Here is a 26,214-nt window from a genome sequence, read left to right as displayed (position 1 = left end):
TTATTGTTAATAATAAATAAATTAAAGCAACAAAACAACCTGAAGAGCTGGTTCGGAGCCGAAAAAGCCGGCTCTTTTTAGTGAGTCGAACCGAAAGAGCCGATTCTCTAAAAAGACCCGGAAATCCCATCACTATATAGCCCGGCCCCTTTGAAATCACATGTCAGGCATGTCGAGGCAATGTATTTCCAGAGGCACACTTAAATCTAAATCACTCAAGGACAAGGTTGATTATAGAAGTATTACGCCCAGCATATAAAGAAAAAAGTAGTGGGTGGCGGGGGTATAAACCTGATTTTGGGGGAAACTCAGAAGCTGTTTCAGATTTGACTGCTAACTGTACAAATGCACTTTTTATGGTGAAAAGTAAAATTAAAGGTAATTTTGTTATAACTGTCCAAATAAGGACCAGCAAGCGTTTCAATATAGCTGCCACATTTCTTACACTTTTAATGAATGGTGTAGCGTTATTCATTTATTTCGTTTGATTAATGTTGAGAAACAGCGCTCGTGTTTGTAATAAGGCATTTTTCAGGAGTCATGTGAAAAAAACATTCTGTCACCGTTTTTCTCGACAGCTGCTGTTAACTGTAAAGTGTCTGAGACAACACCTAATAAAGCAAATATTTTTCATGTGCTTCTAATCTGTGACTCAAACACGTAGGCTAACTCTTACAATAAGAATCACTAAAAACTTTTATAAGAAGCCGTGATTTTAACCTATAAGTGAGACAAAAAAACTATTAGATCTATAAGATATGGCAAGGCAGTTATCTTACCTTGGAGAAATACCGACGGAAAACAGTCCCTGCAGGCATACAAAGAAAAGTGCCGCCTGTGTTTCAAGCCCGATATGTTATGTGTCGTTTCCTGCTATGCTGCACACGGTATCCTCGATCAGTTTCAAGTTTCGTTTTTGAAGAAACAAGCCCGCAGAGCTGCACCACCCACAGCATAATGAGCGTCACGTGATTGTTAAAAAGAAAAAAGCTGTTTGCGTTTTAATTTTTGAAATAAAGGTATTTTGAAAAGGCTTTTTAAAGATTCAGACAAAATAAGTACCAAAATGTGTTAACATTGTTTAATAGGATAGATCTAAGTAGTGTTGAAGCCTACCATATTGGAAACAGTATGGTATGTTTTTGTGTCCCGTCTTTGTACTAAAAACCGGGATTAGTGAGCATCTGAGCACAAAACAGAGCTTTTGAAACTTTTAAGAAAAGGAAAATTCAAACTTACCAATATTTGTTATGAACTCTGATCACCTTAATCATATGTAAGGTTATGGATGTGTGATAAATTAACATTTCCTCTTTCAATGACAAATATGCTTCTTGTTTTATTGCTTTAGCCCAGCCGTAAGTTGTGGCCAAACCACTGTCAACATTAAAACTTAGAACACAAAAAGCTAAAAGAAGTGACATTGGATTGATTTGACCTGAGCAGTACAAATAATGTCACCATAATAAGTAAACTATTCGAGCCACACCTTAGCTTCAACCAAGGAGAGGCTGTCTGTCACCAGCAGCCTGAGAAAAGTAACCAAAACAGCTCATGTCAGTTAAACATTAAAAACTATACACTAGCAAATTACCTTAAACGTGTTAAAAAAAAACCAAAAAAAAACTGAGTTATTACTAAAGCCTAGTAATAATATCCACATCATTACGATAAACAGGATTTGTGTATGTTATGCTTTGCAAAGAGACCAAGTTGTTTTCCTAAGTAACCAGGGTGAATATCCACTGCATATGTGCAAGAATGTGTTTACAGGGCAGCTGCTATAAATAACACTGCCCTGCATCATATTTACAGCATGAAATCCAACACCTTGTCTTTACTAATTTTGTGTTGGTGGCTTCAAAAAATATTTTATAAGTTTTGCTCCATTATATCACTTTTTTTTTTTTTTTTCTTCAGAAGTGGCAATTGCAAACATGATCCAGATATAATTTCCTTCGACTGTGGATACTTCACTACACATCCAAATCCAGTAGCTCATTCTGCTCCCCAGTTATTCACTCAGCCAGAATTTAATGACTTGATCCAAAATTAGATTTGGACTTGCCAAAGGAAGCAATTGAACTACTTGGGTCTCAAAAAACCTCCAGGCTCCAGGAAACAAATTTTATTTTTATTAGACATTGTGAGAGGGATTGTATTCCATTACTGGAAATTGATCATTTTGAATTATGTTGATGTTGAAGGTCTTTATGAGTACAATGCTGACACTGAAAGCTCAGAAAGCTAAAAGGTGTACATGATTTGATGTTTTTACTGTTTTGTTTTTTTAAACTCAGGATTCACTGAATTAGGTAAAATCAACCATTTGCTATTAATGAAAATTACTGACAGCTCACTATTTGAGTTAATTCTTTGTACCTTTGTTGATGGTAGATTCTATGTCTATGATTACACATTAAAGGATCATAAAAGTAGTGCAGGCCCCACATCTTTGTCATACCTGCAGGTTTGTCTTGTGTTATTTCTGATGGTTAATTCAGAAATTAGGCAAAATCAGGTGAACCTTTCCAGTGGTAGTAGTATAAGCACAGCAACCCAAAATAATATTTACATCTTCTGTACTTTAAGGCCATCAAATCATTCATACCCTGAACACTACATGAAGCATCTTAGAAAGGTAACATCAAGTACTTCTGGCTTTTGTTTCCAACCTTTGAGATACACTATGGACAAAGGTCGTGGGGCACCTACATGTTATTGCTAGTCATGGAAACTCATGCCATTAAGTTCCTGGCGCACAGTTTTTGTGCTGATAATAATGCCAAAGGAGGTTCAGAGTTAATAGTTTCTGTTGCTAAGTCAGACAACACCAGCTGCCTGAAGCAACAGCAGGTGAAACTGTTAAACTTACAGTTTGTAGACAAATATGACAGACCTTACAAAACTGTGGCATGCAGCACACTCAAAACACACAAAATATCAGTATAAAAACAATAGAATTTAATGTGCAAGTCATTAACTTCACTTTGACACCCCTGAAAAAGTTATTACACAAGCAATTTGCAGCCTGACTTCCAAACTCCTAATTTGACTCTATAAAGAGGAGGATTACAAAAACCCCACTGTATTCAGACGTCACTCTGAACACCCTTTGGAGGAGCCCACTCTTAATGAGTCAGCTCAATAGTCTTGATTGACAAAAGAGAAGCAGTCTAGCAGCAGCATTAACTGGAATCAAGCACATTTAGCATAGTCAATTTTAAAACATCTGTACACATACAGCACAGTGATATTAAAAAGGGGAAAAAAGGCACAACGGCCACATCAAGTGATTTATCATCAATGATCCAAATTCTGAACTGGTCTGTACAAAAATATACATACAGTATCTGTGCAGAGAACAGGCTCACCAAGACGTACACAACATTGCACAATAAAACTACCCAAGTGTTCAACAACATCTGGACCCGTTTCCCCACACTGGAGACCAGATACACCTTTTTGGACATGCCGTAATAAAATTAAAAGCTTTCTTCACTCAGTTCGGCTACAATAGAACATCCAACACCTGCTGGATTTCTCAGGGTGGCTCGTGGACCGTCTCGTGCTGGGGATCATTTTAATGCAGGTTAGCAGAAGGCACTTAATGCAGGATGCAGCGGCCGCGTCTGGCGGTGAATCCCAGGCGCTGCAGGCCTGGTCCTCACCGACTCACAGCACAGCCACAACCAGGAGTCCAACCTTTCCTTTTGTCTCCCTCACACTTTAAGGCAATGCTCCTATCTGAGCTGGATCCACCTGGCTCTAGTCTAGTTCACACTGGTTTGTTGTCCAGTATAGGAGGATTTGTCAGTGGGGTCACCTCAGGCTGATTGGATTCTCTTTGCCTGAGAGTTGATTCCGAGGTCTGACTGTGTGAGTCAGTCTGTGTGTACGGTGCTGGCTCTGCCGGCTGCACTGTCTGAACCGGGATATGTGACAATATGGGCTCCGGTGCTGATGAGGGCACTGATTCAGCAGCTGCTGTGTGACACACCTGCTCCGGCAGTGACAAATGTGTAGACTCCTGGGGTGGTGAGGAAGCTGTGGATGTGTGTGTTGGCAGGTGTTGAGTGCATGGCTCATTATGTCTTTGCGGCCCATGGTGAGCTAACTGGGCCTGTGTCTTAGCAAGCTGTTCTGCAGAGCAGTAGTAAGGCAGGAATGGTCTCTCAGGCGCGCAGGTCCGCATGGCCAAGTAGGTGTGCATCAGTAGGTGGGGAAAGCGGGAGGTGAAATAGGAGACAAAGTCATCGGGGATGGAGCCCAGAGTCTCCTGGACCTCAGCGGGTAACTCTCGATAATGGTGTTTCTGTTGAAGTAAGGTCAGCCATGAATGTGACGGTAGCAAAACAGGCTCACTTTAGCACAAAGCTGTTTGTTATAAAGGAAACTTTTACCTTGTTTCTCATTGCACGCATGAGGTCTCTGACTGACCCGCCCTTATAGGAGCGAAACTTCCTCAGATCTGCCACACAAGGAAAACTCAGAGCTCAGGCATCGATCATAAAAATGAATTCTAAACACAGAATCAGTACAAAGGAAGTCCTGAAACTAGTGAAGCTGTAGCTTGAACTGAGCATGGTTCCAAGTGTCTCTTGTATTTAAAAACATGTAGAAAGGTATGTGTACCATTTCATCTTTATTAAATGTGAATCCTTTATGTTATCTACATCATCTCTGGATTAATCATTAATATCTGTTCCAAATGTTTTACAAGTCAATAAAAATGAGCGCAGAGTCCATGGAGAATCTGTTGTGATACTGGGTCAAATGGCGCTGTTGACAGGAAGTAGCGTGCTTAATTAACCACATGCTCAAATGTTTTCTGGCAGCAGGATGCTGCATGCAACTGAACATACAGTGAGGCACTTAAACAAGCTGTAAGATGAACTAGTACAAGTGTCACTGTGTAACGTGTAATACTGTCAAAACTAATTTCACACAACAAACAAGAAGAACGTTTTACAAAAAGAGGCTCCAGGAGTTTGTGCACAGTCAGTCTCATACCGGTCTGTAGTGGCACTGTGATGTGCTCTCTCCAGTCACCCTTGACAACAGCCCTCCCCCCTCTCTCCAGCTGTCTCACAATTGGTCCGTCCAGCGGTTCCTTTTCTATCCTGTCACTCACATCCTGAAAACAACCAAAAACAAAAAACACCCGGTGAATATAATATGGCAGGCAGTCTGGAGTGTTGTTCTCAGTGACAATATTATTGTATTATTTAAATAAAAAAATGTATTGTAGAAGTTAATATCCCAGTAATCAAAAGCACTTGTTTTTAAATTTATACAGAAGCTTATTATTAAAAAGGGAAGCTGAACATACTCTACACCAGGGGTGTCAAACTCAATTGCACAGGGGGCCAAACCTCAAGGCACACTTTAGGTCGCCAGACAAGATAAACGTTTATTGAACACACTAAAACAATGGGGTTTTTTTTTAAACATAAATATGAATAAAAACAGACAGGTATATAATTCCAGAATAAACTTTAACTTTAAATATTTTTATAAAAATATATCCTGTCAAAATTATGCAAGCTAGAAATATGAACATGCTGCCAAAACCAGAAAAAATAAATGAAAACATACACAAGGTTCGAGCCGCATGTAGACGGAGCTGAGCATTGCTTCAGGAATGGAACTAATAAACCCTGTGGGTCATACTTTCCCTCGAGTGTCCCATTAGAATGCAGCTCCATCTGAATCTACACAGGTGCAGTTTCAACTGTAAATTTTCTTTTTGTGCTTCAAAGTCACCAAAGCGCCGTGCGCTCAGTTTATCAGCAAAGTGCGCATTTGGGAACACTGTTGCACTGACTTGGTTCAACATTACTTGGCAACAGGGAAAGTGAGGCAAGTTGCACTGGTGCATTTGTGACAGCTTCACCGCATCATACATGCCATGTCCATGAACTGAGATTTCCTTGCTGAGCTCCAAAACTATTGAGAATTTTTCCCCAACTCAGCCAACGGACCTCTGTATGATAAGGAATGTCAGCAAACTCTGAATCTATTTCCCACATAAAAGACTGAAATTGACGGTGATTTAAACCTTTAGTTTGGATCAAATTTACGGTTTGCATCACGGTGATCATTACATGCTCCATTTTAGGACTTTACCACACAGCCTTTCCTGGTGCGTGATGCAGTGATATGCTGTTAACTCACCGGTACAGTTCTCCTGCATCTGTACTGCATCCTGCTGACTAGTCCGCTTTTTTCACCGCACAACACCGCCATCTTTTGTAAGTCCAACAAGTTTGTCTCAGGGCAGTTTCGTGTCGGTTACACTCTGACATACGTCTCTGCTCAGGCTCACATTTGCCAAAATGTGTGTTTTGTCTGGACACAAGACGTCGCACACCTTCATCATGCAGCTCTTCAGAGTGGTACTGCGCTGATTTGGCTTTTTCCTCTGCTACAATAAAACTTGCTTTCACAACAGCTTCACTTTGTGATTTTGCTCTGGTGACAAACGTCTGCTGAAATGTCAGATTCTTCTTTAGCTCTTCTACTTTCTGTAGTTTCTGCATTTAGGTTTTTCAGCTTATCCTGATGTTTTGTCTTGTAGTGCCGTCTTAAATTAAATTTCTTAATTACAGCCACATTAGCTCCACTAATAAGACACACGGGTTTACCGGCAATGTCTGTAAACATATATTCAGCCTGAAAGGCTCCGTTTTCAGCATCAACTTTTCTCTCCACCATTGTGAGCGGCTAGCTTCACAATAACAGAAGTTTGACTTGATTGACGCGGGAATGTTCCCAGCTAGCCTAGCGTTCAGCAAGGAGGCTGCAGCGCTGCATTATGGGATCTGTAGTTTGGGTGTTATTAGCGCCTTATATCGCTGGGCCATGCATAACAATAATAATAAATCTACCGTATTTCCCGGACTACAAAGCGCACCTGACTAAAAGCCGCAGGGTTCAAAGCTTGTGCAAAAAGTAGCGGCTTATAGCCCGACAATTACGGTATATAAAATGATCTCGCGGGCCGGATATAAATGTCCACCAGGCCAGATGTGGCCCACGGGCCTCGAGTTTGACACATGTGCTCTACACCATTTAGAACATTTTAAGGAAGTTCAGGGTCTATACACAGACTAGTCTGCAGTACCACTGTATACTGGCAAGGTTTACACCACATCAGGAATAGTGTCAGAGGAGTCGTTTTTACAGCATGCAGTGAAATTTACCAGGTAGGGTAAAAACAAGAGTAACCTGAAAGAACTGCAGCTCCTTCTCCAGGCTCCAGAAGAAAGGGTGCTTAAGAACGCTTTCAGCCGAAGGCCTCCGGTGGGGATCCATGCTCAGCATCTGCTCTATTAGATCTCTGGCTACAATGTCACCTGGCAAGACATAAACATAGCAGTTCTGACAATGTGCCACACCTCTTAACACATACAATTACAAAGACACACACACAAAAAACAAAACAACAACAACTCTTTTCAAAGACACTTATGTGGCTTAAATATTGCATCTTTTGCTCCTCTTTCTAACTTTCTGTTTTGTCCAAAATCTGAATATGAATCTCCTTAAACGTGTATTTCTTTTTACTTTCAGTGATGTTTCGGCTATGTTGTCAAGTTTGTATCTGTTTGTTTTTTCTCGTCTGAATGAACCAGTTCTTGTCTGCGGGTCTGAAGTCTATTGGGATGTGCTGTTTAAAGAAACCTTTTCATGACTGAGAGGACTCTGTGGGGACACTGGGAAAATCTTCAAAGGTTTTAATTAATTTGCCTTAAAATGAGAAACCCCAAAGTCCTCAAACAACACAATCATCTGACTTAACCTGCATTACTTTTACCAAAACCAGAAGCTGAATCCTCACCATGTTTGTCATTCTGCAGATGGTCCAGGCTGTACGAGCCCAGTAGGATGTTTGCTTGCCTCTGCAGTGATTTGCCAAAAGGGTGGCTTCCCTGGGACACAACGTAGTAGAAGACACAACCAGCAGAGAAGATATCAACTGCGCAGGTCTACAAGGGACAGAGAGGAAGAAAAGAGGAGGTCACAGTTGTGTATATAATGAAACAGAACCATAACCACCAACATCATCATCATCAACAAGGTTTCTTCTGTTTACACAAATTATCCAGCATGTAGGCTAACACCAATTTAAAAGCATTGTTGCAACATATATATTAGTATTATTGTTATTAATCCTGGATTGGGCTCTGCAATCCTTTGAAAATTTTTTCACCTTACTCTCAAAAGCATCCACTTCAAATATCAAGTATTAGCTAAACTTGCATTGGTTGGAAGTTTTATTTCCTCAATAGAAACAGTAAGAGTTGACCTTGCAGTAATAATTACAGAGCTGCAGAATTACCACCAACTCACCGGGTTGTCTTTGCAGTCCTCGCTGAGGACCTCTGGAGCGATCCAGCCTTCAGTGCCGGGCACCCCAGACCTCCTACTGAAACTGTGGCGGCCCACTGCGAGCTTCTTACACAGGCCGAAGTCTGAAATCATGGCGCGGACCCGACCGTGTGCATTGGGCATGGACACTAGAATATTGTGAGGTTTCAGGTCTCTGTGGACTGAAGAAAAAAATACGAGGACAAAAAGAAAAAGACAGAAAGAGTTGTTTAGGCACACAAAAAACTTAATGACAATGAGAACATCAACACTATTTTGTATTCAGTGATGGATACCAATGTTGAGGGAGTGCAGATGGGCCAGTCCAGACATGGTCTGCTGGAGAAGCATAACAGGCTCAAGTCCATGACGATTGAAATCCTTTCGTTCCACATACTAGAGAGATGAAGGACAGCCATTAGCACAATCAGAGACTTATAAGAGTTTTGTGAAAAGTTGACACTTTTTTGCGACATTATTTTTAACATAGGAAGTCCTTTATTGTGCTTGTTGTGAGAAAGTGACAATGAAAACCATCATGTGCTAGTCTTAAATTCAGACAACTACATGCAAATGACACAGGAGTAAGGCACTTTTAAGGAAACCTAAAATCAGCTTCTCCATACTCCCAAAAAAGTCAGTGATTACCTCCTGAAGGGAGGCAGCGCACAGCTCAATGGCGATGTACTGGAACTGACGGTCCCTCTCCGTGCAGAAGTAGCGGATGACGTTTGGATGCTCATCAGACTCCCTCAGCAGCTGAACTTCTCGGTCTGCAAAGCTGAAGCACTCTGGGAGAATCCTCTTCACTGCAACTGGACGGTTGTCAAACTGACCCCTAGTGGAGAAATGGTAAAAATACAACATTGGTCATCAGCATTTTACAGTTTAAAAAACCACCACTGTGAATAACCACTAGCTGGTTAACTTACTTGTACACAATAGTCCCCTCAGCACCATGTCCCAGGACCTCTTTGGGATGGAAAGTTATGTTCCCCACTCTGACAACACTGGAGTCTGCCTCTGATAATACAAATGTTGGTCAGTGAAAGCTAGATTAAACCATTAAAGTGCTGAACAAGCCTAAAGAGTGTGGCTGCAATTTTTCCAGTCGTTACCTCCATCTTCGTGCTCATTGGCTGAGCTCCCCAGCTCAGACACAGACAAGTTGGAGTGGTTGGAGGCACGAGGGGTGACATTGGGGCTGCTGTGGTCTGAGCATTCGGAGCGAGTGCGTGCCACCTCCAGGTAGTCGCTCTCTAGAGTCAAACCCATGCCTACTTCTGCAGGTGGAAAAGGCTGCTGCCTCTGCAGCATCTCCAACCTCTCCTCCATCTGTCTCTGGAACTCCTGGTGCTGCAGCTGCTGCTGCTTGTGCATACTCTGTTAGAAGACAAATAATGTGTTAACGCTCTATGTCAACTGATTGGTAGCTGTGAGTGATGTGAACACAGCAGTTAAGTGTAAATGTGTGTTGTCACCTAGCAACTATTTTAGGTGACAATAACTGTTCATTCTGGTTTTGAACCAATGGTGAAAAGCAATTTAGTAGCAATCTAGAGATTAACAAATTCTCTAAAATCATCTATAATATTTCTCAGAAATTAATGTTTGAAAAGCCAGTGCACAATTTTAGAAGTTCTGAGAGATGCAAAAGCTAAAATTAAATCTTTAAAAGTGTGATCATAACCAAAAAACAAACTGATCAGGCTCCATTTCCTCTATTCTATAACCTCATTTTATATAAAACAGTTAACAGTAGCTCCACTTGAACTAGTTAGAAATGGGAAATATTAATTATGTATTACCATAATTTATTAAAAACTAATACAATGCTTTATCGCTAATCAACTTGAAACACTTTAGGTTTTTCTTCCTACTTCTTTCATAATAGTTTTTTTAAACCTCACAGTTAATCTTAAATGATCAACAGTTCAATGGAAGGCTGTAACTGACTTACTTTGGGGTATGTAATCACAAAGGCAACCCAGCCAGCCAGGAGGAATGTGGAGAAGATGATGGTAGCCATGTCTTTAAGCATTGAATCCACCGGGGCCTCTGGGCGCACAGCGCGGCCACCAGTCCCAGGTTCTTGGATAGACGTCTCAGGGACAGCTGAAGGGGGCCCATCATCCATACCGCTGTCATTAACCTTCTACATGAAGGCAAAGAGACACAAAAATTAGGAAAAAGGCAGAAAAGCAAGAGTACATTTATTAAAATTCTGCATAAAACCTTAAAATAACTAATGGGTGACACACTGACAAACCTCCTCTACTTTCTTGTCAGTCGTTGGTGGGATGACGTTAGCTTGATGGCGTGGGAAGCTGTCGGGGAATTTTTCAAGAATCTTAGTGTGAGCTTCTGGAGGCGTCTCATGATGACCTGATAAACAAAGAACATTTTTAAAATATCACTACTGTCATCATTATCATTAGGAAACTCATGAACATTCACCTAGAAACCAGTTTCAACTGTTATAATTTTCTGCCTGTGTTTCAATGCAAAGAAAAGCCTATAGTGGGTCCACAATGTATCCAGCAGAGGGCAGTGTCGGCTCAAAATCTTCACTGAAAGAACACGGGATCATTTAAGGTCCTGAACTGTGTGAAACCTGTGTGCAAAACCCACCAGCTTACACGCCTTAGCACATAAACAAAAGGTGTGATACCCGCTTCCTGATTGCATCAAGAAAAGAAAAGAAAACAAGCTAGTAGGTTAGACCTAATATTACTGTCTGGTTTCTATCCTGGCGTAGTACCTATAAGAAGCAGGTAGTTCCTCATAAAGTTGACCTGGTTCCGCTCACGGAGCGCAGCGTTGAACTTCACGCTGGTGCTGGGTGTGATGACACACTCCTTGTCTTCTTCCGACTCCTGGCTATCCGGGCCCTCCAGCATGGGGAATGTGCTGCCACGAGGCTAAACATACACAAACACAAATACAAACATTTAAGCGAGTCAGAGTAATCAAGCAGATTCCTCATGGGCTTCTTGTGTAAGCCCAAGAGTACAGTAATGTTACGGAGTCAAGGCCTGTGAGTCAAAATGACCTGAGCTGAGGCAAGCTAAGACAAAACATGGGCATGATGTACCCACACAAGCTTTTTAACATTCCTTCCAAAAAACCACTCACTACAATGAAGACAGATTAAAAAACCCTGACACAGAGAGATCACCTTTTAGGATGGTTGACTGATGTTTTGCTCTGTCATGCACAACTTATGTTTTACTGAAATGAACACAGAAATGCAGCCATCACTCACCACCACAGTGACTCCATCGTGCACCAAGGAGGGAGAAGCATACAGGCTGGTCGAGTATTTGCCCACATACAAAGTAGCCCTGGAAAACAAATAGTCAAAATAAAGCAACCTAACAACAGAATCTACACACCATGAAAAATTTAAAACCACTTCCAAAAAATAAAAAAAAAAACAAGTTCCCTGAAATCACCTCTCTATACAGGCGAAACTTTCACAGAGGATCTAGGTACTGAAACCCGTTGAATGTTTTTCATCAGCAGGTGTTGATGCAAGACGTAAAAATATACAAGAGTGCGAAACAAGAGCTGAAACTAGAGGCTTATAATACACAATTGGCCTTTAGGTTAGCGAGGAGGCTTCTGGTATAACCCTGGGCTTTTAGGGATTTGGAGGCGGGTCACTTGTTTCTGTGGTACGTTAGTTACTCTGCAGATTTAACCGGCTCTGGAGCAAGTTGTGTTTCAGCTAAAAGAACAGTGCATGTAAAATCATTGCCAAACAATTAGTTATCTTTTTTTTTAAAAAGTAGAAAATAGAACATCATGGTCTAAACCAGGGATGTCAAACTCATTTTACATCAAAGGCCACATACAGAACACTTTGATCTTAAGTGAGCCGGGTCAGTGAAACTCCCCTTTATGTCAGTGTAAAGACGTTACACAACCTGTTAATGCACCAAAGTACTTGAGACAGTGAGACAGTAAACAAGCCTGCATACTATTTGAATTATATTTTTGTATTTCTACTTTACTTGCCCCTAAATGTTTAACATGAGTTTAACAATAGCAGGGTTGCAGCAGAAAGAATGAGGCTGAAACTATCTAGATCTACTTTTGTCTTAATGATGTCACACTGATACGGCAGTTATTTGTGAACTGCTCATTTTTCAGATGATTTGTTTTTCTCGTGAATAATGTTCAGCTCAGCCGTTGCAACAGGTTATCTGGGACCAACACTGATACTATGTGGACGTGCTCGCAGCTAGATTTGGAAAACCTGGGTTGACCTCCAGAGTTGATAACCACCGTTGTGTGATTGCCATTTTGCTTTTGGTAAATGATGATGTAAATGGTCTGCACTTTTAGTCTAACAAAGCCCCATATAAGTCGTTTTAACTACAAATTACATTTACATGCTGGTAACAAATCAGGGCAAGCTGAAGATCCAACACCCAGTTCTTTGATTAGTGGACAGTTGCATTTCTGGGTATGTTTAAATTGCTTCATAGTACAGGCCTCGGGCCTTCTGGCAGCCACTTAGATATTGCATGTCTCGACTCAAACAGTACGCAATCAAAGGCTGGATAAATAAAAGTATATTGTGATTCACACAAAATGCTGAAACACGCCTGAGAGAACTCTTAGCCAATGCTTGTTTCCAGAAACTGAATGAATCAGTTTGGCTCTAACAGTATTCAGAAAGAAACAATTCTGACCTCCAGGAAGCAGCATGCAATATCCACTTTAGCAGTGAAGCATACAAAAGCATAATTTACATGAATTTGTTCTTGGGCTTCTTCTCCTTAGGAAATGGGTATTTCCACTGCGTGATGCGGCCGACCTCTCCAGACATGAAAGTGAGGTAACGTAGGGTCTCCACGGCCACGTTAGTATGGGCCACTTTGCGGAGGCCCTCGCGCTGCCAGATATACATGGCCACCACCGGAGAGTTATAGTTCTGGACCCACTGGACATCTCCAGAGTCGCTGTCCACGGTCACCACAAGGCCGTCGCCATTGGACACAAAATGAGCCATCTCTGAGGAAGACAAAAAAAGAAAAAAGCAGACGTGTTATAGTCAGTCTGTTGGAAACTAAAGCTATAAAACACACAGACGTTCCAAGGATCTTACTGTATTTGGTGTCATCGTCAGGGAGGGTGGAGGCGTAGTCTGAGTAGGTGGCATTCCAGCGCAGCTCTCTGCTCTTGGTGTCATACATGGTGATGGTATACTCTAACGGAGAAATGAACAGCAGGGATATGTTCACAAAAGGAAGACATTTTTGTGCTTATACAAATCAAAAAGAAAATATTCACAAATCAAATATGCTAAGCTGCCTGCTGTGATGACCACTTTTGACAGGGATGCAGTTTAAAGTATTTTTACAGATTTCTTAAGTAACCTACTAAAAGCCTTTTTTTAACCAATTTCAGGTGGTAAGAAAGATGTCAAGCGGTGTTCAACTTCCTCTGCAACAATGGGAATGTAAAGAAAGAAAAGTCAGCTTATATGCTGTGTTTACAAATTAAGTTTTGACTTCACACCACGTTCAGGATTAATGGCGGTTATCAAAATCGCACACACTGAGATGCCTAGATGTTCTCCAGGTTTAGCTAGAGGTGGTGACTGGGGGGGAGGGAGGTGTGGGCTTCTCTGCTTAGGTTGCTACCCCCACAACCAAGTCCTAGATAAGTAGGAGATGATGGATGGGTGGATGAGATTTGCAGGACTCTAGTTCCATGTCTGCAGTTATAGTTAGAGCTAAAGCTTTCATGCTCCTGCAAATGTGCCCGTCTGTGTATAAAATTCAGATGGAGGGGAGAGAGGGGGTTTTCACACACCCCCAGACGTACTAATTTGCACTCCTCCAGCTTGGATTGGGGTGGAATAGAGCAGGGAGAAACAGCAGAGCTCACCAGGAATGGGAGAACTGCATGAAAAGCATAGACAGTGACTGCAGTGACACTTTTCATTGTTATTAACACTGTTTCACATCAGCTTTTTTTATGTTGTAACTTTACTCTTCTCAGCCTGCTGGCTCACAGACCAACAACAGTACAAGCAAAGAGTGGCCCACAGACAGGTTGTACTACATATTTTGCGCACTGCACCCATCTCACAACAGAGCTCACTGTCGGCAGACGAGCACTAAACTGCCTACCTCTGCTGGACCATAACATCCTGTTTAACCCAGACATTAAAGTCTGCAAGGGCAGATCAGGGGATGGCACTCTTTCAGGCGAGGTTGGAGATTGGATGAGTAAGAGGCAAACAATGGTTTGCAAACCGTCTGGGCTTACCAGAGTATGCAAGACAAATAAACTTAGTTGATTAAAATCAACAACTGAACAGGATGAACCACAGAGACTATTGTTGTGTCAGTTAACAGTGTTGCTGGGTTGGTTTTGCTTTTACCTGTGCGTCCCAGATAGAGAAGAGATGAAGAGGGGCAGAACATCTCAGCAAAGGATGAGGTCAGGGTTTGCTGTTTCTCACCAGTCAACAGATCCACCACATACCACAAGTCCTGCTTTTTACCTTTGTGAGAGCACATAACACAATTACTTACCAAGATTTCAACATTCAAACTGCTCCTTGCAAAAGCGATTTCATAATCACGTCCTACAAACCTGTTGTTGCATTTCATATTTACATATTCATAGGCGGGGTTTTATGTATCCAATCGTGACACTTTAATTCTCACTATTGCTTTATTTTACTACCACTGTGTGTGTCCTCCTCAAAGAGGGCACCTCCTCATGAGGCTTTTCCAATTTTACTTCCTACTCTTCGTTTTGTCACACGGAAACAAAGGTGTAGCAGGAGAGAGTGCAAAACATCTAACGTATATTTGCCTCATGTAAAGAAAACTGGCCAAGGAAAACAATATGGATTTAAAGATTGACAGAAATGGGTGTTACCCATTCTGTAATTCAATAAGCAGCTTACGGACTCCTTGCCTCGCCTACTTTGTCAATGCAGGGTGTAGAAGCAATGCCAGTCATTGCTAGTTATAGATCAATACAAAAGCCATAATACAGAAAATGGCTTGATTGATTGACAGAAAGCAGACAAAGAGGGACGGTTGTTTGGCCCTGATAACTGCAAAATCTACTTTGCAAAAAATTCATACATGAACAAATTTAAGTAGTGAGAATTTGTAACACTCATCAGCTCCAATATGCTTTTTCTGGCTGCAGTGTCAGTTAAATGAAAGCAAATACTTCACTGATAATGACCACAGGGAGGCAAATGGCAGCCGCTTCTCTTTTAACAATGACACATAGTAACCACAGCAGATTACCTTTTCTGTGCTAACTGTTGCAAATTCAAAAGAGCAGAGGCAACGACAGCAGGCTGAGTGGAAAAGAAAACCACTGTGATATGAGGCCAGAACGTCACCAGCTCAGCTAGACAAGGTGATACACAGGACATGGACTGCACACAGCCACGAGAATAAAACACTGAGCTTAATCAAAAGTGTCCTAATCATTTTATTTATGAATGCACCTTACCCATGTAAAGGACTCCATCAGAACTGCGACAGGGAGAAGCTTGGACCAACTCAGGGATGGTGAAGGGTAATTTCTGTTTAAGGAAAATGAACGAACATTAGAAAACAATATTAATCTGCAATCCTAAAATAATATATGGAATCTATGCATCCCCACAACTGCAAGTTAAAATGAGAGAGTATTACTTTTAGATACTTTTTCCCCTGAACAGAGAAGTGAGAAGTAAAGAGGGGGGGGGGAGAGATTATAGTGTGTGATAAGTTTGTTTCCTCTTACTGTGAGGCCTTCGTTGTTCTTCCCGCCTAGAGAGTACAGGCTGCCATCATTTGGGTCAGGCAGAAAGGCCGGCCTGGTGCAAAGAAGAAAAACGGCATCAGGATCATGGCTCAAGATGAGCTCAACAGATTGCCACGATTATTTGCATCCATCTTTTGACAGTTAAACACAATACACAAGGATGCGTGTGAACACAAAGATACTTACTCTGCTACATGCGTGGGGACCTGAAGAACTGGATCTGTGAAGCGAGACCAGAAGATGCTAGTCAGGAGTGACAAGAATATCAACCAACAATGAAAAGCACTGCCAGGAGCGGTTGAGTAAGAGGACGACATGAGCACTGATGACATTAAAATCGCAGAGGACACACAGTCCAAATGAACATGGATTCCCCCGTGGCAAACATCAAAGGCAAACAGTCATGTCAACAAACAGCTTTCAGTGAATAAATCAGACAAGTAAACACCAACTGTTAAGGCACAAAATGTGATTGTTTTATTGGAAATAATTACAACTGTGATAATTTCCTCAGCTCATCCTGCAAACAGAATCTTTTTTTTTTACTCCTGCCCTGCTAAGGAAACGGGCATTAAGAAGCTTTCAGGGCATTTCCCACCTGAAATTCTGCCAGTTTAGTAAATATTTCAAGCTCTTTGTATTACTACTAATGCAATCATTTGGACTATCTGGTGGAAAGCTGTTTAGTAGAGGTGAAAATTAGTTTCATATGAACATGACATGAAACAGAAGCATTCGTATCATTTAATCTGACAAAAACACAAATTGATGGTTCATTTTCAAAGAAACATTACTGCTGTCATCATTTCAGTCACTTTCTCATCACATCTTATTTTCCTTCCATGTCACACAAACAAACAAGCAGTTCCCTAAAAGAAGGGAAAATCCCTTTTAAAAAAAGAGAAAACACTAATACGGCCAGCCACTACAACGACTTTTAAAATACCAGTGTGCTTCCTTGACACACAACAGTCAAAATGTGAAGCCTCCATCTAAACAGGTTAAACACACACCTCCCTTACACTGTGAACATACAGGGTGTGGAACAGGTGGAGTTGATCTCTGTGGAAGCACCCAAAGGGGTCAACAATAGCAGGGTGTAAGCACAGATTATATGGAGGTGCTAAAGAACAGTACGAGCATTCATTCAATGTGGTTACAGAGGGTGTGGAGAAAACAATTTATTTTTCTGTGCTACATACAAGGATGTTACCCCCTGACCGGCTTTAATACAAGTATATGTTTACAAAGCCAACACGGAGTAATAAGCAAACAGTAAGGGGACATGTGCACGTGCAAGCATGTGGCTTGACTTGTACTGCTTTGGTGTAGATAAAAGACTCCTGCCTCCTTTTCGTTATGCAGGATTACAGTTGCCTGACAGACGCACAACAACAGGTGTGTGCAAAGCCTGGAACAAAACTGGTTACATTTATATTCAGTAGTTGTTCCAGAAAAACAGATGATGCGGAGGAGGCAGCTTCTGCCTCTCATTATTAATGGGGGTAGCAGACGGACTTACAGGCCCACATCTCTACTTTTACCAATCTTAAAAATGTCAGAAAAGTATCAGAAATGTATGTAGAAAACAGGGGAACTTTCTCACGTATTATGTCTCTTGAATGTTTTCCAATTATCCCTTCGTGTATCTTATCTACTACAACTCCCAAACATACAGTTCGTACATTAACATGGTAATCACTGCACACGGTGCATGTGCAGTACGGCAACGTTGCTTACCCCGGCCCACTCCGACCTTGATTACAGGCTATATTTTCCCCTCTCTCAGTTAATAATTAACCAGTTTTCATGCATAATGGAGCCTTTCAAACGACTCTCTTCGAGTAGGGACTGAAAATAGGATTCAAGCCTAGAAAACACCACCTGTTAATAACTATTCTGACAATATAATTCATAGGTATAGATGTCTTTTAACTGCTTTTAGTTTGTTCACATGGTTCCAGTCATTACCAGTATAAATAAGCCCTAGACAGCATTACACCATTTTAATAAATTGGGTTTAAATATTGCCTAATATTCAATGTGATGTTACAATTAAATCCTAGTGTTAATATGTTGACAAAGTGCACAACCTTGCATTCATAAAAGAAGGAAAGAAAACACGTAAGGAGTACTGCAAATCAACAGGCCAGTTTAACAAGGAAGCCAAGTATTATCTATGAAGTGTGCAATTCATGGATATTGTGTTTTTTGTCCCATCTTCCTCCCCCCACCCTCAAGCAGTCCTGGCAGATTGCTGCCTATCCCTGTGGTTTCTTCCTGCTAAAAGGGGTTTTTCCTTCCCACTGTTGCCAAGTGTTGGCATAAAAGGTGGTCATTTGATTGGCTCTCCAATATTACAGTCTTTTACCCTACAATATTTAAGCGCCTTGAGGCGACTACTGTTCTGATTCGCTATATAAATAAAATAAACTGAAACTGAAACAAAATGACAAGAATAGTTGTCTGTAGCTCATTCTTTTTAAATTCTTTTATTAAGTTTACGTCTTATTGTTGTTTTCTAAAACAGCTTACATGACAAATAAAATGAGCTTGAGGCACCTCTCTGACACTTTCTTTATTCTTTTTCAAAAGCAGCAGGATACATTGTTTTTCCTGTGGCTGCTTGGAAAAAAACCCAAAACACCCAGGGCTTTAATGGGGCTGAACAGAGAAAAATACAAACAAAGACCTAAACCTGACTCCAGTCCTCTCCTCTTACCTTCTTTTAGAGTCCATTTAATAGAGCCTGATTTCTTGCTAACAGCATGCAGGTTTCCATCCAGGGTGGACACAAAGAGCAGGCTTTCAGGAAGCGACACTGTGCTGCCACTGCAAAGCCCCTACAAAGAGCACAAACACAAACAGCTCTTAATACAACAAGTTATGTATGGTTGATGCAAATAAAAATTATCACATTTGCAAAGTTAAAAAAAATAAATATAATAATCATAATCAGACACTAGGAAAGAACTGCAATCTCATTTGCAGTCAGACACTGGTTATCTGCACAGACGGCTGAAGCAAACGTTAGGAAAATGTTGAAATTGTTTACACTGCAAGACGAAGGCATCAGACGGAAGAAAATGTTACACCTTCAAAAAGATGCTTTCATCATCACCCTGCAATAACTAGCCTTTGCTAGAACTTGCATGGCAGTCATTTGCCCCAGGGAGTTTGCCACCCTTATAAAAATCAATGAACTTCAAATCAATACAGCAGAAGACGCAATAAGAAAGAAGCTGACAGGGTGGATGACAGGGGGAAGGTTACTGGATAAGCCCTTATGGCTTTTTCATGCATTTACATTGGTCCCACATGGAGCCAAGGAAACTTTGCAAGCCAGTTTCACAAGCATGTGGGCTGTGGGCTACAACGGTTTGTGCTGTTGGTCCGTCAGCCAGTCGCAAAGGTAAAACATACAAACAGCTAAAGAGAAAACGGGTGTTACAAATAATAGAAAGTTTGTTCTGCACCCAATGCCTGTGTTTTTAATACAGTTTTTGATTTATTTTTTTTTTATGGTTGTGGTGCGTTCCAAGAAAAAGTCTGAAGTCAGAATTTCCGAGTTCCCAGTCAAAGTTTGAATCTAGAAAGCCCCCTGAACTGATTTTCCGCTTGGAAAGTCGAAGAAGCCCCCAGAAACCCTGAGCTAACAATCCAACATGGCAACCCTGAACTTAAAACTGTAAAACTTTAAATCAGCACTGTTCTGTATTTGTGACTCATTACATAAGCCATATACAGAGCACTGGCCAGGCTGTAGTGGTGTTTCAGCGCAACAGGACAAGGATTATACTGTATTGCGATCAATACCTGAATACCTTTGCCTTGATAAAAAAAAAAAAAGCCTACAAGAAATCATGTTTTTGCTTTCCCCACACTGTCTGGAATGAACTAACCCATGAGTGCAGTCACTCCCAAGTTCTGAGATAACCGGAACGTAGCATTATTCACGACGAACCCCAAGGCCGCTGGCTTTTCTGTTCCGGCCAACTTTTTAACCAATCAGCATTGGGCCTACCACAGGATGCGCCATGAGTTTTTGAATGCAAACACAGTGCAGCAATCTTACTCTTAATGCCCAATCAAGTCTTTAAGAGTGGCAGCAACACTTTTCTGGAACCAATTCACAGATTTCATAATTCATCAAGGACAGAATGATAGAATATCTTAACAAAAAAAAACCAAATAAATAAAAACATTTTTCTTGCCATTCAATCTTCACCACCACAGCCAAAGTTACTTAGTGAAAAGGTTATCAAACTGGGCCTTTGGCTGAGTTAATCTACTGTCGTGCTGCCACGAAGTATGCAACTCGACTTTAGACTACATTTTGTCTGCTTTGCATGAGAAATGAAAACGGACCATTTGTCTAGAAATGATGAGGTTTGAAGCTTGTCTACTTGTCTACTGATTGTGGAAGCTGAAGTGCTCGTCAGCCAGACAAAAACTGCCAGAACTTATCAGTCAGAGCTGTGTGTGGGCTGGTGAGTCAGTTAGGGTGGAATATTACTTTATAGTACTATTTAAAAACAAAATGTCTGATGTCAAACATACAGACTCGTGTCTTTCTGTCGAACTGATCTCCCAGTGCTGTATTGTGCACACTACAGGATGCAGTACCAGAGGTCAGTGCCCACTGGCTGAGGAGGCGGAGAAAGATGGTGACTGTAAGTGGTCGGGCTGTGTGCACTCAGAAAGCTGTGGCTGGAGAGAGCTGCATGTCACACTGACACTGATGATGTGTCAGAGTCTGCAGCAGCATTGAGGGTCATCGCTGCCTGATATCATACAGAACTGTTAACTCACCACCTATGCAGCTTTTTTTTTATCTGTATAACCTCTATCAGCAGCAGCTCAGCTTTTCTTTGAGTTTTTTTTTTTCCTAAATAAACGTTATATACCATAATCCCAGATAAAATGAAAGCTAGAGGTAAGCCAAGCCTCCAAGAGCACAAAGGGAATCGTAAATTGACTTCAGGGTTTTTTTTGGTCACTCTACTTGAAAACAGATTTCGCAATGGATTAACTCAGAAGAGTGCTTCAACATCCCGCTGCACAGATGACTAGTAGGCTGACGAGCCATACGGGCACCTAATCCTTTCACAAACTTTTTCTCCTACTCAGAAATATGTGGCACAAGAACAGACATGGGTTCAGCACATGAAAGAAATAGCCAGTATACAAGGAGGAGATAAACCAGTACACACAAAGAGAAAATAAAGAGAATGTAAAATGAAAGACTGCGCAGGGAAAACAACTGAACCCACAAAACCCATAACAGTGGCAAAGCAATCCAGCCCCATGACTTGGCTTATGCCAGAATTAACAACACTGTGGGTGAAGAGTGCTCCAGTCACCCACTAAGGAATGCTAGAAACTCCACTCTTGATAACCAAGTTGTGGGCACCTTTCAGTTTCTGGCAGGAAAAAACTCCAGTGGACGTGCTTGCCTCCCCACAGAAAAATGCACAAACCCAACCTGATCAGTCCTTCTACCGTGATAATTTGATGAGATAGATAAATAAACGAATAAATAAATATATATAAACAGCAGTGTATCCAACAGTTTATTTAACAGTTAACACCTCTGTATTGGTCTGTAATTACATCTCTAGAACCACTACTTGATTATGACACTGTTTTCAGCTTTCCGTGTGCTTCAAATATTATTAATACAGTTAAACAGCTAATAACAATGTTACTCAAGACTTACTTTAACTGAAATTATTGCAACATAGAAATGAGAGAAGGACTGACTGTTATATACTGTAAAACGACTGGCAAAGCTGGGAAATGCAGAGGAAACAGCAGATGCTATTCTGGCAGATTACGGGCTGTGGTGTCAGCACTATAAGGCAGTCAGATACAATAGCAGGTCATTACACAGCAATGCATAGTGCAATTTCTGGGTGGTTGAATGTCAGGTTGCTTTGGATTAGTACAGGATCTGACAGACTCGAGGCTGAGAGGGGGTCACCAGATCAACCTTGAGTCTTAACACTTTTCTGTTAATGACGACTACCATAAATATTCTTCAACCCAGGTTTCAAGTGTTGTCTTCGTGTACCAGCACTCAATTAAATTACTTCTACATTTCACAAAGATTACCATCTGGCACAGACAAGAGGCTCTCCCTAGTGAAAGGGGAGAAACAAAAGGAGTGTATTTCCCCACTTTTAAGAGTGAATAGAAAACGTAATACAGGCTACACTAGTGGGAAAGCACCAAATCACAGTTAAACTCCAAATTTTACCATGTTAAAATGCTCACTTCTTTTTCCTGTGAGTCATTCTGCTCAAAAAATGGGAAGACACTAGCATGCTTTAATAGTCTGTGCAGAAACCAAGGCCAAACAAACCCTGAAAGTTTCACACTATCTACATAAAGAAACTGTGTCCTTCTACATTTGCCTACAAAACCCCTGCTGTAGTCTCACCTATCCTATACAAGCATTTGTGTCAACAATGTGCATCTGTGACAGTTCCCACTGGGTGCCGAACTCATGAGAAAAATCATAACTAATCCAGTTTTAGGCCCCCTGTAACCTTTACCAGCGCTCTTGGTTTTGCAAACAAATAACTCTCCAAACATCTGCTAGCCTCCTAGTCTTGGATGCACACTGATATTCATCAGCTGGTGGATACAGTGTTCAGCTTCAGGGACATCTGCTAGACAGCATCTGGCTGCTAGCCATGATTGAGCATGCAAGTTATAAAGCGCTGTATAAGTTAATGGTGAAATATTGGTGCACTCCCTCCCATTTCCTCATTCTTTTTTCTAAAAGAGAAATGTGAAGTTATTGCACAAGAGTGTTACATAATACTACAAGACTGAGGTGAAACCAAAACGATTGGCTTATTCTAAAGATCTTCTTTTCCTTCTGCAATGAGACCCAGCATGGCTTAAAGGCACACAGACTACAATGCTTGTGGTATCCCTGTTAGCAGTCACTGAAGTGTCACGGTGCTTCACAGCCTGTTGCTTGCCAGACCAACCTGAACACGGGACTGGCTGTAACTGGCAGCTTTCCAGCTGAGTGTAAACAAAGCACTTTGATAGCATGTTACATGCATCACAACCCTCCATGTCTGATAAGATGCTGGAGTACATCACCAACCAACAGACAGGGGTTAAAACAGTTTGTTTTTGTTCTCATATTCTTTCTGCCAACCAAAGTACAGTACAACAAGAGGTTAGGAACAGACTGAGTTATACTGATAACTATTTCACCTCTCTGTTTGGGTTGATACACACCTCAAATACCTGGCGTATTAAGAGAAAGCATGGCCTGTTCGTTTTAGCGTCATCATGCTCATAATTTAGAGCAGCAGACCATGGAGAGACTATAAAAACATGTGTGCAGATGTAGTCATGTGTTTGGCTGTCTGAGTACAGGCTACTGCGACAGACAAGTATTTTCCTTTATTATCTGACCTCTCAGGCGATTATGTGATTACAGAGAAGCGCATTAAGGAGCCAAAGAACAATAAAGACTTTATAAAGCAGGGTTGATAAAGACAGTGAAGTATAACAGAAAATTATTTCGCTTCTTTCCCCCTTAAGTAAAAACCCTGAGAGAAGCTGTGCTGTGAAGCATGGGCTTTTGGATCACATACATAAGAGGGATGAGGGTTCTGTGAATATAAATTTTAGAAAATAAATAATAATAGAAGAGGAATAATGAAATTTGTGAATGGCATTAAGAGTTCACCAGTCAAAAACTACCTCCGCGTGGTAATTAACTTCTTGCTAAATTACCTCTGTCCTACCGATTAGCTTGTCTGCAGCAATAAGCTGTGTTTGCAGCTTGCTTTTGTGCAGGAAGCCAAAAAAAAAAAAAAACCAACAACACAGGAACCAAGAAAAGAACATACTACATCTGATAAAATGCCAAAAAAGGCTCTACAATGAAAATCACCCGACTACAGTCGCATGGGTGACAAAACATCAGACGTTAGTATTTTAGGATTAAGGACAGCCTGGTAATATCTCTAGACATAAAGGTTCTCCTCTGGAGCTGTGTAACAAAGACATGTCTAAGAAGGTTTGAAGGACCTATGCTCCCCATGCGTTTGCTGCAAAGTGGAATATGTCACATGTTGGCCCACGATCAGGCACACTCAGTCAAAGTGGAGTCAATCCACTCCTGTGATAAGACAGAGTAAGCTCGCAGCCTTTTATCCATTTTCTTTTAAAAACAAACCTTAATCTTGTGTCCATACTGAAAAAATAAGGATGAAAATAAAATGTTGTTCTTGTGAGCAATGGGTAAACTACAACTGAGGACAAAAGTATTAAATATAGTGTTGTTATACACAGCCTGCAGAGTGTAAAGTGAGGCATTAGAAAAAACAAAAAGTGCATCTATAAACAAATATTATGTTTTGCTGAAACAGTTAGCAAGCTTTTAGTCAGAGACGTCCTTCCCTCAATGGAAAAAAAAAATCAGCTGACCTTAAAAACAGTGACAAGGAAAGAGATATATTCTCTGAAAATATCCAATTTATATCTACCACTCAGACACATGTTAGTCAGAATCTATAGATAGCCTATCATCCGTCACCCTCGCTACACCAACAGACCATCTTAACAGGCTAAGAGAGTAACCTGAGAGACATGATAGGGAATTATAAAGCTAGTTTAATCTCCTGTTTAGCTGAAGTGGTTTAGTATCTGGGTACTGAAGGGTCTCTGCCTCCAGCCTTTTACTGTGAGATCTGGCTCATTTACAGGATGTTAGCAATACAGGATAGGTGAGGATGGGATTGGTGTTTGTGGATAATAGGGAGGGTCGCCATAGGGGTTTTGGTCAGAACTAAAAGAACGCCCAGATCAAATTACAGCTTTTCAAAGCTTTTGTGAGAACCATTTCTTTTGCAAAGAAGAAGAAGTTATTTGATACCAATACATCACTAGCACACGTAGTAATTCATACATAATCCATCTCTTGCGTGCAGTTACTGAGTGCAGGTGTTTCTGCATGATGGCTTAATTTATGCACAATGTTATCCTTCGAGCTTAAGAAAACCAACAACAGAGGGAGCACATTTTCTGTAGCCACCTCTCATTACCTTGAACTGAGCTTGCAATTGTAATATCTCATCAATGTCTCCAGCGTTTGGAGAATGTTTATTCAAGCCATCACATTGTGGTGTCTGGTTTGTCACCTCTGCAGCTTAAATATCCTACAGCGATTACTGATGCTACTGATGTGAATGTGAAGGGACAGGATGTGTGCTGATGCTTGTAAAAGATACTGCGTATTAACTTATCACCAAGCCACAAAACACTTAAAAATCCTGTTTTTGAAACAAGCAAACGAAGACGTCTAAACATGTAAATACAAAATTTCTCGTTTTCCGCAAAAACTCAGCTGTTTAACAAAAATGTTAATGTAAACATGTTTGCTTCTTTCGCTTGCGAAGCGGGTCTGAAGCGCTGAAAATGTAAACTTGGTGCCAGTAAAGTTCAATTTTAGAGCTTTTCAGCCAGGTAGCTAACATCTGTGTTAGCTCACTTCTGTAATGTTGGGGCAACACGAAGCACACAAACAGAGGCTTCAATGACACAACTTTAGCTCCCTGCGGTGACACCCGTGTAGTGAAAAATATCTGTCCACGTTTTGTTTAAAACAGTAATTTTGCTGTTAGTGTCCTCCAAGTTTAGCTAGCTTAACCAGCTAGCTCTCTTACCTTTTGTGGGAGACCAGCGTAGCAAAGCAGGGCTAAAATGCACCACACCAGGGCCCGACTGCTCACTGTCCAGTCCATATTCTCTGGTCTCAAACCGGGATAGACAGCTGGGGAGGTCCGAGCGGCCGCAGACTACATAGAAACCGCTTTCTGGTTCGCAGACAGGTGTTATAAATAGTTTTGTAAATGTTGATACGTTAAAGGCATCGAGCCAGCCGCACTGGATGCGACGTTAAATGTGCTTCTTCCTGAAATGAAAACCGTGGGGGTTGGACTTTGGGATAGATATCCACACGAGTGGAGGAGGGGAAATGTCGAGAGTCTGTGAGCCAATGAGAAAAGCGAT

General features: G+C 41.2%; 2 protein-coding genes across 2 annotated transcripts in view; both read right to left on the bottom strand.

The window, feature by feature from the left end:
• LOC106633249 (sterile alpha motif domain-containing protein 9-like) overlaps positions 1-1,991 on the bottom strand; it is a gene marked incomplete at its 3' end in the record, with an annotated part of 16,198 nt that extends 14,207 nt beyond the window's left edge. The window contains 1 exon segment of the mRNA XM_042222209.1: positions 780-1,991.
• A 952-nt stretch (positions 1,992-2,943) lies between these two features.
• LOC102307844 (serine/threonine-protein kinase/endoribonuclease IRE1) lies at positions 2,944-26,144 on the bottom strand. Its single transcript, XM_005925405.3, has 22 exons — positions 25,869-26,144; positions 18,893-19,013; positions 16,357-16,390; positions 16,150-16,222; positions 15,874-15,946; positions 14,774-14,896; positions 13,490-13,591; positions 13,134-13,395; positions 11,639-11,717; positions 11,135-11,294; positions 10,643-10,758; positions 10,334-10,528; positions 9,492-9,756; positions 9,306-9,396; positions 9,022-9,211; positions 8,670-8,769; positions 8,356-8,555; positions 7,844-7,991; positions 7,231-7,358; positions 5,014-5,137; positions 4,404-4,471; positions 2,944-4,315 (listed from the first exon to the last, which is right to left on the bottom strand). Exons 1-22 carry the CDS (start codon positions 25,944-25,946, stop codon positions 3,779-3,781), a joined length of 3,267 nt encoding a protein of 1,088 aa, XP_005925467.1. The 5' UTR covers positions 25,947-26,144; the 3' UTR covers positions 2,944-3,778.
• Positions 26,145-26,214: the final 70 nt, after the last annotated feature.

The sequence above is a fragment of the Haplochromis burtoni genome, unplaced genomic scaffold (genome assembly GCF_018398535.1).
Source record: "Haplochromis burtoni strain Fernald_Lab_line unplaced genomic scaffold, NCSU_Asbu1 Contig_81, whole genome shotgun sequence".
NCBI classification, from domain to species: domain Eukaryota; kingdom Metazoa; phylum Chordata; class Actinopteri; order Cichliformes; family Cichlidae; genus Haplochromis; species Haplochromis burtoni.
The sequence above is the reverse complement of the archived record's forward strand: the minus strand, read 5'-3'. Positions and strand labels throughout refer to the sequence as shown.